The sequence below is a fragment of the Gossypium raimondii genome, chromosome 8 (assembly GCF_025698545.1).
Source record: "Gossypium raimondii isolate GPD5lz chromosome 8, ASM2569854v1, whole genome shotgun sequence".
Lineage (NCBI taxonomy): Eukaryota > Viridiplantae > Streptophyta > Magnoliopsida > Malvales > Malvaceae > Gossypium > Gossypium raimondii.
This window is the reverse complement of record NC_068572.1, coordinates 62,147,789-62,160,354: the sequence shown is the minus strand read 5'-3', so window position 1 is coordinate 62,160,354 and position 12,566 is coordinate 62,147,789. Positions and strand designations below refer to the sequence as shown.

Below are 12,566 nucleotides of genomic sequence, written 5' to 3'. Positions count from 1 at the left end.
TACCATTACATAGAAATAAAATCTTCATTGTCTCTCGGTGCAACTAGCCTTAGGGTTAGCTTCAGTCCCCTAAACTTTTAACCTTTTACATTTTATAAGATTTTAATTTAATAAATATTAAAATTATACTGTGACCTTTTTAGAATGAACTTTTTTGATCTAATAACAAATTATAGCAATATAAAATAACTTCGCCCTTGATTACAATTGTTGGTCGATGCGCACCATCATCTCCGTTCATGTAGTGATAAAATTAATTACAGTTATTACTACCCTTATTTTATTATGTATAATGAAATTTAATTTATTTGAAAAATAATAATCATGGTAGCATATTCAACCTTTCAAAAACGAATATCCATATAATTTTGAAGGGTAGTTGAAGGATATAGTTTGGAATGTTAGATTAATTGAAAAAAGAAAAAGCAATGAAGCATGTGGTTGCTTTAGGTGCACAAAAGCTATAATATAGTCACATTCAACCCCCCCCCCCCACTTAAGTTCTAAATCTACTTTATGTTATTAATTATTGATCTAATTTCGATAATTAATTACCATATATGAAAACAATATATATCAAAATTATATATTAATTTTATATGATATACAAATTTTGATTTTGCGTGATTATATTTATAAATTTTAAAATTCGATCACTTTTCACAAATTATTAATACAATAATAAGCCTATAATAGTATTTGAAATTTACTCTCTCTCTTTTTTATACATGCACGAACAATATATTTACCGGCATGATTTATTTGTTTTTCTAAATATGCCCAACTGAAACAAAATTACATGCATACAATTTAATCACCAAATCAAAATAGCCGACAAAATAAGGGAGCAATGGTTAAAGATATTTGTTGGCAGTAGAAATGCTCATGAGCCAGATGGTCCATCCCATGTTAGACTGACCTTGGGTTTAGTATTTTCAATCTCAAGACAACTCGATCCAGCTTGGTTTATTATTATTTTTTAAATAAGTAAAAACAATTTTATATTAATATTTAAATATTATTATTTTTTAAACAGTGAAATAAACTATTTGGGTGGCTTGATCATGCCAAGCCTCAAACTTGAGTTGAAATTACATTGATATTTAAAAAAAAAATTTAATTTTCCTTTATAGATATTAAAAGTTAGAAATATTTAAGCAAACTCAAAAATATACATAAACTCGGTGATAACAATAATAATTACAAAATAGTCGTGAAAATGACCCAAACCCGAAATTCTTAGTAACACAAGCACTTATAAACAAAGTTGAACAAGGTTATTTAATGAAATTATTAGATAAATTTTTTTGAAATACAGACATTTAAAAAGTGATGATGTCTCAGAAAATCATGCTGAACATGCTAATACTCGATGTTTCAGTTGCCTAAACCAAAACATCATTTGTTGGTATAAAAGCTTATGTGTCTTGTTCCACCTTTTCATATTTGTTGGATAGCTAAACTTGTTTTTAATTCCTACGATGATTATGTTCAAGAATAAATAAATTTCGACACCCTTTTTTTATCAAGAGACTACAATAGAATGAAGTTGAGAATTATAGATTACGGTATATAAATCCATACTCAAACTGCATGCAAATGGAATAGGGTGTTAATCGTTAACACATAAGCTTAATCAATATTTAAAATCAATTTGATCATAAAAAAATCGACATAACTTGAATTTGTAATAATCAAAATTTTATCAAAACCCCAAAACTAAAAGAAGATTATAAAAAACGTATATTATAATATGCACACTTAAGTTATACCGAAACAAGCACACATCAGTATTCATCCATCATTCGTATCCGAAATCAGGATTCGATCCATAAGTTCGCTTATGTGATAGGACAGTGTGTGTGTGTGGATGATATAAAAAAACAGCCTAAAATCACTTGAAAAGTACATGGAAATGAACTCACTTCAATTATTTATAACCTTACTGCTCAATTCACTGTCTGTGAATTCCGCTCTGATTACATTTATTCCAAGGCTCAATAGTCTTTATTCATGCTTTAACATCCCCATCGAGGTTTTTCACTCCTTTCTTTTTATTTTCTTTTTTTCCCAACAAACTCAAACAACTTAAACCTAATAACACTTGGAACTTGAGGTTTATCGGAACAAAATAGCCTCAAAATACCAAAACTCCAAAAGAAAAAAAATTTAACATATTGATTTATCCATTATTTAAAAAAATGGAGTAGAAATATTAGATTAAAAAATGAACTAAAAGAAAAAGAGATTCATTTAATAAAAAAAAAAATGAACTTGATCATAGTTCATTCTCGATACCTAAATTTGATCTCATCCTACTCCCGTCTTCAACAACCTGATCAGGTTGTTAAACTGAAGCTATGACACAGCATTAACTACTGTCTGCTGTGTAGGTAACAGTTTAGTACCATGTCTTTGCCTTCTATTTAAGCTCATCTTCTTTGTCAGATTCCCCCCTTCCCCCCAAATTTGATACACTCAGAGCCAGTAATTTTATGTACAAATTAAATCCAATTATTGTACTTGAATTACAAATCAGATTACATTTTGATTTATTTACTTGAAAAAAATGAGTAAATTAGTCTTTGAATATTAGATCAAAGAGTAAACGGATCGTTTTGTAAACCATTTCATCTCTATTTCTACTATTAACACCTGGTATATGTACATCAGCATGCATGAAGTACATGTGACAATCACATATCACTGTTCGATTATTTCGTCAACCACATTAATTTTTAATAATATAAAGAATTAATTGACTTTTTGATTTAACATAGATAAACTGAGTTAATTCATTCACAGTCATGTATTAAACCATATATGTGTATATGAGAAATTTTCATCTACAATGAGAAAATTTTCGTGGCTCAAAAATACTCAATAATTGGCAAAAAGACCCCACTTTTAAATGACCCATACCACTCATTGATTGCTTCATTTTTATGTTTATCGATTTATATAATAATAATGAAAGGAAAAAAACTCCAGATTTGAAGAAGCATTAAAAATGGAAAGCTTGATCATTACATGATTTTTAAAGCTATATATAATATAATGTTTATATATATATATATATATATCATACCCAGAGAGCACCAACTTCAACGAGCTTTGAAACGAGGTGACCACTGAGGTGAAGAGCCACGAGGGATTCAAGGCCACCGATGCAGGTTCCACCGATAAACACGGCGGGGGAAGGGTGGTTCATGGAGGGGATGCCACCGTGAGTTGGAGATGACGACGGAGGAGGAGGAGGAGGGAGGGAAGCCATCTCACGGTCATCGAGTTCGATGACGGTAGGATGAACCCCGATGGTGACCAAGAGCTTTTTCATGACGTGACACATGCAACATGATGATCGGCTGAAGATGATGACGGGGTGCTCCGATATCAGTCTTTGGATTCGAGTCTCCGTCGATTCCTCCTCGTCGATGGAGAGACAACTGCTGCCGCCACTTGTGGCGGTGGTGCTCATGGGGGTGGTGTTGGAGGAAGAGGAAGAAGGTGGTGATGTGAGATCAAGGTGCACAACGTCACTTGACCAACTTCTTAGGCTTTGCATTGCCAATAGAGAAACAAAGTTAGCTTTATTCTTTTATGTATACTTATATATATATATATATATATATATATTGGGAGCTGAATTAAAAATTTTCACAAGTTTGGGTATAATAAAAAAAATTGCAATTTCAGTTTATATTAATGAGAAATTTTCAAAAATTTTATGAGTTTACCAACTTTTTTCAAAAAAAAAATTTGAGGGACTAATTAAAATTTTTAAAAATTTTGTGAAATTAAAGAGGGTTTTTTAAATTTAAAAAAGAAACCTAAGAAATATTTTCAAAAATCATATATATGAGAGTGACTGTGGTAATATGAAATAGAAAAACAAAGTGGGGTGTGAGACTTAAATATAAACCAAGTGGGGCTTTAGGCTATTATAATTTGCTTACATCACAAAGGACTGCGGCACATACCTTCTTTAACTTCTTTTGGGATTCTTGGGAGTTGGATCAATTTATTTTATTTTTTATTTATATCCACTTTAAATTTAAATTATTTTAGATTCCAAAACTTGGACTCAATTGGGAGACCCCCATTAATTGGTACAATTCATTTTCAGCCTCTCTTAAAAATTTTAGTTTTTCAACTTAATCCATTGTAGCTCCTTGGTTAAATAGGAAAAAAGAATGCATTTTTGGCCCCTTTAGAAGTCATTAACCCAAATTACACCTCACACGTGATCAGGACAATCTCCTGCTTGACACGTGGCATGGAGACTGTGGGCCCTCCACATCTCTCTGGTTCCAAATTTTGTCCAATAAATCTGCGCCACGTGGAATTTAGCTTAATCGATTCATCTAGAATAATCCAAACTTTCTTTTGAAGTTGTTACAATTATAACCATAATCACCATCAATTATTAAAATAAACTATTGAATTAATTGTGCCAAAAAAAAAATAAACTATTGGATTAACAATTAAAATAAATATGAAGAAAGATCAAACATTATAGAAATTTTAATTTCACAAGTATAAATATAATCTAATTGCAATATAGTTATAAATTTGTGTTCGAACAATTAAACCAATATAACACGTAATTGGATAAAGAACTAGACTATCATCAAATGAAAAATTCATCCATGACAACTACACATGATATGAATGGAGACTCGTAAATGATTACATATATTCTTAAAATACTAAAATTTATATTAATAGTAATTGCAAAATTTAAAAGGGAGGCCAATTGAGTTTTAACTCAATGGATATTGTTATTGCGGCAACAGTAATGAGAACATGGATTCAAAAGTGTTTTAAGCACGTATTATTGTTGGATTTTGGGTTACAGGACTATGGATAATACTAGGAACGGTATAAAAATCAATGGTAAACAATCTCTAATGTTACTAAACTATTAGTAAGTTTATGTTTTGGTCACTCAACTTCAAAAGTTACAAAATGGTTGGCAAACTATTTAAAAGTTTTCATTTAAGTCACTAAACTAGGTTGTTAAGTTTTTTTTTAAGGTCTGATTAGTAAGCTCCTAGCGACGATTTGACAATCGGTATAATAGGTCAATACCTATAGATGAGTAGAAGAACATACCTTAAATCTAAGTCAATTTGACAATTAATGTCAATGATCGAAGAAAAAATGTGTTTGGATTTTGATTCACAAATTCATGGCATTCAAAGTTGCTTTATAAAAAAAATTGAACTGTAAGAGTGAATGAGAAATGAAAGCTTTTGATCGGTACAGGCGGTGCAAGTAGAGAAGATCATATAACAATAATTTTAACAACTTAACAACTTAAATGAAATTTTAAATAATTAATAATTATTTTATTAAAAAAAACAAATTTTGATGAATAGCTGGAAGAAACTAAAGTCCAAAAGACATATACATAGCAAACATAAACTAGAAGGGTTTATATGTGTGGACCCACCATCATCAATTAGAAGGGTTTCCGATTAAAGGAACACCGTTGATGGTGGTAAATAAATATGATGTCCGCCATGTGATGATATCTGAATAAGCAAAGCGAATTACATCACAAGCGTTGTCCTTGTTACTTGGGGTCCCACTTAACCCTCTCTCCAATTCAATTATTCCACACTGTTTGGAGTACTTCGGTTGGATGGATTAAAAATTTGATTAAATTAATAGTTAATATTTTTTAAATACCTTTTAATTTTAAATTTATTTAATCAAGTCGAGAGTGGATGGTTTGACCACTAATCCGATTATGAAAACACTGATTCTTCATCTTCATTTTTTAGGTCAAAATTTGTTATTAGACCTATTGTACTTTGAATAACTTGTGAATTTAATATATGCACTTAAATTTGATCAATTTCAGTCTATGTAATTTTCAAAATGATCAATTTTAGTCCGAACTAGATGGTGGTAAATACATTTTTTTGGCTAAACTTTTCTATAGTCTTATATTTTACATAAAATTTTAGATTTAGTCCATGTTTTCCAATAAAATTATTCTTGATTTATATATTTTTGAATTTCAAAACGTCAATCTTAATGCAATGGATTATCGTTAAATTTATTAACTGGTCTTTTGAAAATAATATGTGAAAATAACAAGTGACATGGTATTACACATACAATAATATGTTTGTCGCATCACATTTTGAAAATAGGAGAATGCAACTTAATCGATTTAATAGCTACCATTTGATTGGGACTAAAAATTTTAAATTTGAAAAGAACAAGAATTGAAAATGACCAATTAAAGTACATGTACTAAATATACAACCTGCACATAATGTAGAAATTAATAGTAGAATTTAACTCTCTTTTTTATATGTAAAAATATCATAGTAGAATTATTCAAATTTTATTAAATAGAATCTTATAATAAGTTATTATTTTATTGACTTTGACAAAAATTATATATTTTGATACTTAAAGATATTAGCGTTAACTTTTTAATATTTAATACGTGTTTTAAAATTGATTTGATGAAAATTCATAAATAGCTATTACAAATGGTAAAAATAAAACATAAAAGGTGAAATTTTGGGTGCAGCAATCTCTTAACGAGAGATTGTGAGTTTAAACTTCAAAAACGATATTGTTAAGAAGAGCAGCAACAAACCCTCAACGTGAATCATAAAATAAATATAAAAAATAAAAAAATCAATTAATATATGAAATAGAATTGGGAATTTAATGTACATCGATATGTTGTACCATACCCCGAGATGATAATTGATGGATGCATAAACTAAGGTCCCATAAATACTATACCGTCAACAACCATTTCTTAAATAGGAATCAGATCCATACAAATGCAACATTTATTTGATGCTTGGTTGCTCTATCATATAATAAAATAATTTCATAATTATTCGATTGAAAAAACTTTTAAGTAATAAATATTATTGAAATAGCTTTACTCATATTTATATAAAATCAAAATAATTGTTCACCACTTTGTATATTTTTATAAAATTCAAATTGAATCACACAAAATTATTCAAAAGTTTACAACTTGATTAACTTAATATTTATGACTATTTAAAATAAATTTTATGCGGTGATTTTAGATTAAATTCTATTATTAGCTCTTGTACTATAAGCATGTTATGGATTTAATTTTGATATTTTGATCGATCATTCGTAATTTTGTATTTTAAAATTTTAAAATTTTAATCCCGACGAGATATTAGTTGTTAAATTCATCGAGTTCTTTTCTTTTCAAAATATTACCCGACAAGCATATTATCACGTGATTAATGCCAAGTGAGCTTGTTATTTTCACATATTATTGATAGAAGAGTCAGTTAAGTGATTTAACAACTACTGTTTGTGCTAAGATTGAAATTTCGAATTTCAGAAAATATATAGACTATAACTTTACACATAATACAAAATTAATAACATAATTTAACCAAACAAATTTAATTACTATTTTTTTGGTAGCACTAAAATTTTAAAATTAAAAATATATATAGGAACTAAAATTGATCAACTTGCCATGACTAGATTCTAAAAACCCATAATTATTTGAGCCGAACTAAGAAATATACCAATTTAAAGAAAAAAAATATTTGACCGATTGATATAAAAATCAGTATGAACCGAAAAGTTAAATAAAAAATTCTTAAAAAACATTTTTAATTAATATCTTAAAAAATGAGATTAATAATCAAGAAATTGAGTTCGTTGACCGGTTGACGGAGACACATCAGGGGGTCAGATAGTGGGACCTGATGATGTCATGATCTGAATCTTTGTCGCGCTTTGAAGGTTACGTCCCCTTCCGAAAACTATCCGATCAGATCCGTACACGTGGTAATAATAATCATGTTGGGGCAGTGATAATTGATAGGTCATTGGGTAATAATTTTAAGGGTATTAAATTTTGGTACACATTTGTGCCAGAATATTTTATTCTTTTTTTTAATTTTTTAATTCCATTATCTAAATTATTGAAATGTTTGTATATATACACAGTTAAGTATTGAATGCACACACAAAACATTATTGGGTGAAGCAATCACGTGTTTTAAATAGATTAGTCTTTATGGATCGCAAGTTATTTTTAGTGTAAACTACATAAAAGTTATTAAATTGTTAGTAAATTTATATTTTAGTTACTCGACTTTAAAAAGTTACAAAATGATTATTGAATTATTCGAAAATTTTCATTTAAGTCATTAGGTTGTTGAAACTGTCATTATATGGCCTTTTTGGTTCGTACCGACTATTCCAATCGAAAGCTCTCATTTTTTTTTACAGTTTAGTTTTTTTTTCATAAAATAATTTTGAACATCACGATTTACGAATCAAAATCTACATTGCTTTCTTTTTCAATCTCTAGCATTGATTGTTAGATTGACTTAGATCTAAAGTATGCTCTTTTACTCATCAATGGGTATTGGTTCACCGTATCAATCATCAAATCGTCGCTTGCTTGCTAGACTTTTTAAAAAAAATAACTTAATAGCCGTTGACTTAAACAAAAACTTTCTATTAGTTTAATGACTTAAATGAAAACATTCGAATGGATTAATGATCATTTTGTAATTTTATTTTAAATGAATCCAAAGTATGACTTTAAATTAGGGTAAAGTACAATAATCATCACTAAATTATTGATTTTGTTTTATTTCAATCCCTCAACTATTACATAACGCAATCTCAGAGTATCACGTCATCATATATTAATAGAAGCTAAGTTCATGGACCAAATTGAAAAATAAAGAAACTGCCAAGTCGGGAGATTAACATGATCAAAAAGAAATTCAAGAAATAAGGTTGAAAAAGTTGTCAAGTTCGAAGACTAGATGCTACTTTATTCCCAATAAACAACAGAGACCAGTTTACATTATGTTTTGTTGTTGGATATAATATTTTTAAATAGTAAAAAACCGTGTCATCTGTCGTATCATCACTTAATGAATAATAATAGCATGAATGAAAAAAATAATTTCAAAAGATAACTTTAAATTTTTTATTAAGACTTTAATTAAATATTATACTTTTACCAAAAAAATTATTCAATTATTTATTTATTTTAGGATGACCCAAAAATCAAGTATAGTGCAAATAGTGGACCACCAAAAGTTGGTTTTTCCATTCATTTCCTTTTTCAATACTTTTTTGGCAACTAATTAAAAGCTTTTTACTTTTTCAATATTAGCTTTTTAAAAATGATAATTAAATATTTTTGAACTAATGGTTTATATGTTTTTTTAAGCACCAAAAAAGGGTTCCTTTTCTTTTTAATAATTATCTTCAATTTTATGATTTGAAATTGCTGAATGATGATGATGTTGTAGAGGTGATCATGGGCCGGGTCAGGTCGGGTCAAACCCTCCCATATTTCAGACGGGTCATCGGGTCGAACTGGACCGTCTAACCCATAATCACCTCTATGATACTGCCTAGAAATTACAAAAATAAATTAAGTTATTAGTAATATAACTCTAAGCTTCATGTTATAAACAGTACTCCAATTATTTCGAAAAATGCAATCAAGTTTTTCTTTTAATTTTTTTTTATATATTTGAGTCTTTCAATTTAGAAAATTACTTAATTAAATTTTAACAATTCTTTCTAATATAACACAATTGTCAATAAAAGTAATGTTGAGGCTTTTATACTAAAAATTGGATTGCATTTATCCTTTTACTTAAGAAATTGGTAAATTAGTCCCTATACATTAAATCAAAAAGTAAATTGATATTTCATTAAAAGTTTCATCCATTTCTACTTTTAAAAACTAGTCATTGTACGTCAACATGAGAAAAACATGTCATTATTTGGTTATTTTGTCAGCTATGAGAATTTTTAATAGTAGAGATGAACGAAATTTTTAACAAAAAGGACCCGTTTGCTATTTCATATAAAAATAAAACTAATTTTAAATTAAATTCAACTCTATTATTTACGCTTTTTTAACTTGTAAATCAAAGAATAAATTAATCCGAGTTTAAAATAATCCAATCAAACATTACAACTCAAATCGGTTTTCAATTCTCAATGACATACTAATAACAATGAGCAACAAGATGTTGGACTTTTCAAGTAACATACAATCAAATCCCGTTTTAATTATACAAACAATTTCCTCTCTTTGAGCTTTTTGAATCTCTGTTATCGAAACCAGCTGACCTCTTGAACTCGAACTCATCCATGGACTGCCTTTGGAATCCGTGATTGCCACTTCTTTGTTTCGCCTTGGTAGACACCGTCATGGTCATGTAGTTCGGCCTACTATTGCCACTGTCCCCCGTTGCACCCGATGGCAAGACGGTGGTTCCGGAAACTGGTGTTGTAGAAGTGCATATTGACGATGAACCCGAGCTTTCGTCGAATCGAAATTCAGAACTTGGACTTGAAGATGATCCAGTAACTTGCCTAGTATGAGGCGGCGGCTTTGCGGATACCCTAGTGGTGACATTGTTCTTCCTCGCTTTCATTGAGCACGGTTCCGAACATCTTTCATTCTTTCCCGAGAGGGACTCTAAGCAAGTCTTCGAAGGGTCGGTACGTGTTGACAGTTCCATCAACCGCGTCTCCCATGGCCTGGCTACCATCCAACGTTCGAGCCAATTCCATCCCCAACTGTTCTTATCAAACTCTTGGCTTATAAGACACGGAATCAAACCATCTGTTCGAGTAGTTGAACCCGGGACTGACTTCCATTGCTGTAAAAACACAAAGAACATCAATCATCTTCTGAAAATTAATATGAAAAAATCGCAAAAAAGTTTATACCTTTTGAGCAAGTGAATAAGCAAGAGTCCTTTCTCTCTTGAAAGCCCCTTTTTCCCTCATTTGTAGCTTTGTTTTAACATCCTCTAATGTCCCTTTGCTACCACACCAACCATCCTAAAAAAATAAATGTTCAATAACATTCATTAGTCAAAAGTAGAGATGTTTGAATCAGACCGGAGTGACCGGTGAGACAATTAGACCCGGATCTCGGTCAATAGAATGATATTGAACTTGTTAGAGTGACTAAAAAATAAGTTGAACCAGTGGTTAAACCGATTCTTTTAAATATTTTTTAATCGAACAAGTAGGCAAACCACAGGTCCGGTTTTAAAAACATTGATTGAAAGTGATAATTTAATGAATGTTTCGGTTAAGCGTTACCTCGGCTTGTTTCAAGACATCGTCCTTGCTACGATGACCATCAAGCATCTTCCGAACCGTTTGTCCTTCGATCGACATTCGAACACGACGAGCCCTGACTCGAGCTTGAACACGAACGAGAGCTTGCATGCATCGAAGCGTCACCGAGGCTTGTTTCCGAACTTGTCTACCTCGAACCAAAGCTTGTAGCCTCACAATTCCTTTTAAAGCCCTCAATGCTCTCCTTGCCTACATATAAAAATTCGCATTCAAACCCGAATCCGAGTAACAAGGGTGAAGCTAGAGGGAGGAAGTGAGGGGCTTGGCCACCTCCTTTAGTCTCTTAAATATTTGTAAAGTTTTAAGTTGATTTAATAATAAAATTGTATTTCAGCCCCTACTAAATTTTAAAATTCAATTATACTCTCTCCAAAAACGAAAAGGTTATATTACTTTTGAAAATTGTAAAATTTTACATATTAATACAACGAAGAAATTAAATTTTTAATTCTCTCAAAAATTTATAATTCAAATGGGAGTAACATAACGAAGGACTCTACCATTGGAAATAAAGTTTATTTTTTCACATTCCATCACTTTCTCGGATACCAAACATGTAAAGGAAAAAAAAAAAGACTTCAACTTTACCAAGAAGCCACGAAAAGCTGTTTGAATGCGAATGGCAGCCCATTCTTGCTTTAAAAAACTGAAATCTTTGTAAGGAGCTCGAACAATGGCGGCCATGGCAGCAATGAAAGAATCAGAGCTTTGAGAATCTGATCTAAACTTTCTCCATAGCTTCCATTTCTTGTTGCTATTCACTTTCTCCTACATAAACACACAAAAAGGAAAGAGCTTTAAATCTTTAAAATGTATATAAAGATTTTTACGGTGGAATAACATAGAAAACCCAGAGCTTACTTGGTGTTGTTTTTGGGTTATTTTGAGACCAATAAGAGATATTACCCATTTCCCTGAAGCACCCATCGACACAGTTCAAAAAAGCATCTCAAAGAAGCAAAAGAAGGGCAAAGCTTTTGTGTAAAAAAATAATGAAGAAGTTCAAGAGAGAAAGGTGGTTTTACAAGGTCCTGTTTGAGTGTTTTGAAATTCAAAACGAACCATTGGTTCAAGGTTGGTTTTTGGGTTAATATAACTCTTAGTCCCTAAATTTGATAATTATATTGACTTTGGTACTTGTACTTTTTTCTGCCCGTTTTGATACCTGAATTTCGTAACTAAATCTATTTTAGTCCTTTAACTTAAATTTCATTATATTTTGATGATGTGACATTTTAATATCGTGTCACATCATCATTCAAATTTTATAATTTTTTTTTAAATTTTTAGATGATGACATGGCATAATCATATTGAGTACATCACCAAATTTACATTTGTTAAGCTCAAGCATCAAAATAAACTTAATTGTCAAGGTTAAGTACCAAAGTAGAG

At 30.2% G+C, this 12,566-nt stretch overlaps 2 protein-coding genes across 2 annotated transcripts; both read right to left on the bottom strand.

The window, feature by feature from the left end:
- Positions 1-2,992: 2,992 nt before the first annotated feature.
- On the bottom strand, positions 2,993-3,664 carry LOC105792966 (glutaredoxin-C6). Its single transcript, XM_012621847.2, has one exon. It carries the CDS (start codon positions 3,563-3,565, stop codon positions 3,083-3,085), a length of 483 nt encoding a protein of 160 aa, XP_012477301.2. The 5' UTR covers positions 3,566-3,664; the 3' UTR covers positions 2,993-3,082.
- Positions 3,665-9,949: 6,285 nt separating this feature from the next.
- LOC105792965 (protein IQ-DOMAIN 6) lies at positions 9,950-12,199 on the bottom strand. The gene is made up of 5 exons (XM_012621846.2): positions 12,034-12,199; positions 11,761-11,940; positions 11,134-11,361; positions 10,753-10,866; positions 9,950-10,682 (listed from the first exon to the last, which is right to left on the bottom strand). The coding sequence occupies exons 1-5, from the start codon at positions 12,097-12,099 to the stop codon at positions 10,083-10,085; spliced, it is 1,188 nt and encodes a 395-aa protein (XP_012477300.1). The 5' UTR covers positions 12,100-12,199; the 3' UTR covers positions 9,950-10,082.
- Between the last annotated feature and the right edge of the window lie 367 nt (positions 12,200-12,566).